This window comes from Mesitornis unicolor, unplaced genomic scaffold (genome assembly GCF_000695765.1).
Source record: "Mesitornis unicolor isolate BGI_N332 unplaced genomic scaffold, ASM69576v1 scaffold34902, whole genome shotgun sequence".
In the NCBI taxonomy this organism is placed as follows: Eukaryota; Metazoa; Chordata; class Aves; order Mesitornithiformes; family Mesitornithidae; genus Mesitornis; species Mesitornis unicolor.
The window spans coordinates 1-1,261 of NW_010169100.1; the positions used below are offsets into that span (position 1 = coordinate 1).

The window sequence follows — 1,261 nt, forward strand, 5'->3', positions numbered from 1 at the left end:
GGAGCGAGAGCGGGTGCTGGGGATGCTGCGGGTTCACCATCTCCCGACTGCTCTGCAGACTGGCAGGGAGCTCCGAGCCCTCCTTCTCCTCGTCCTGCCGGGCAAATGATGGTGAGAAATAAATGCAAGGGGATGGGGACCAGCAAGGCATGCGCCAGGATGTCCCACCTCCCCCCCACAGACTCATGAAATGCAGCACAATCGAAACGCGTTCCTCCCGTGGGCAGGATGCAGCCCCCTCCCACACCCCCAAACTGGGCTGCCTGTCTGCGGGAGGGTTAATCCCCCTACCTCCTTGATTTGCTGTAGTCTCTCCTCCAGACTGTCCATGGTTTCCTGCTCCTGCTTCAGCTTCTCCAGCCGGGAAATGAGCTCCGCAGCAAAGGCAGCTGGCTCCACCGGGGTCATCTCCTTGGGCAGCCGGTGGGTCCTCTAGAAGGAGCGGGGACAGAAGGCACAAGGTATGTTTAGCGGGGCGCGGGCGCTTAGCCGGAGCGGCATCGCCGCTACGCTTGTTGTGTCTCCATGTTTGGATGAAAAGACGACCGCAACCAGGCATGGTCTGCTCTGGATTTTTATGAGCTTTTGCTGCGGCCTCATGGAGTGACATCCTCCCCACCAGCGTTTGCCTTCGGCAGGAGCAGTTGGTCGCACTCTGAGGAACCCCGCTTGTTCTCTCTGTAGTACAACCAGCCCATCAGTAGCTACTCTGAAGTAGAAAATCTTCAAAGACTGTTGTCAAACATCAAAAAAAAAAACAAAACAAAAAACCCTCCAAAAAAAAAAAAACCCTCTGAGGTGGGAGGGAGAGGCTTTAACTCAAGGAATAAAGTGAGTATAAACAGAAAGGAGTTGGAAATTAAAAAAAATAAGATGGGGGAGAAAAAGGGAAAGGAGAAAAAAAAAAGAAAGAAAGAAAAAAAAAAAAAGAAGTCAAACGGTTGCAGATCAGAGAAGTGCTGGTAATTTATTTCCTGGCTACACACTGGGCACCTTTGAGGTAGTGTTGTCTCAACAGTGTCCTAGATCTCTTCCCCCCCCTCCATCTCTTTGTACAGAAAATGAAGAAAGCTGCTGCAGGCTAGCGGTGCTACACTGCTGAGCTTGGCTGCCTCAAGCAGATCTATCAAGGGAAAAAGGGAACATCTCCAAATCAAGTGCAGAATATAAAAAGGCAAAACGCGAATTTCTGCCAAAAGCAGCAAACATGGCAGGAAAAGGGAAGGAATTAAAAAAAAAAAAGAGGGAAAAGAAACCACCC

At 50.7% G+C, this 1,261-nt stretch overlaps 1 protein-coding gene across 1 annotated transcript in view; it reads right to left on the reverse strand.

Annotated features, from left to right (window-relative positions):
• Positions 1–4: 4 nt before the first annotated feature.
• The window catches only part of AXIN2 (axin 2), a gene marked incomplete at its 3' end in the record, with an annotated part of 14,449 nt that continues 13,192 nt past the window's right edge, over positions 5–1,261 (reverse strand). The window contains exons 4-5 of the mRNA XM_010179259.1: positions 292–432; positions 5–94 (exon numbers count right to left, since the gene is read on the reverse strand). Of these exons, the coding sequence (XP_010177561.1) occupies positions 5–94; positions 292–432 (231 nt within the window). The remainder of the gene's footprint in view (positions 95–291; positions 433–1,261) is intronic.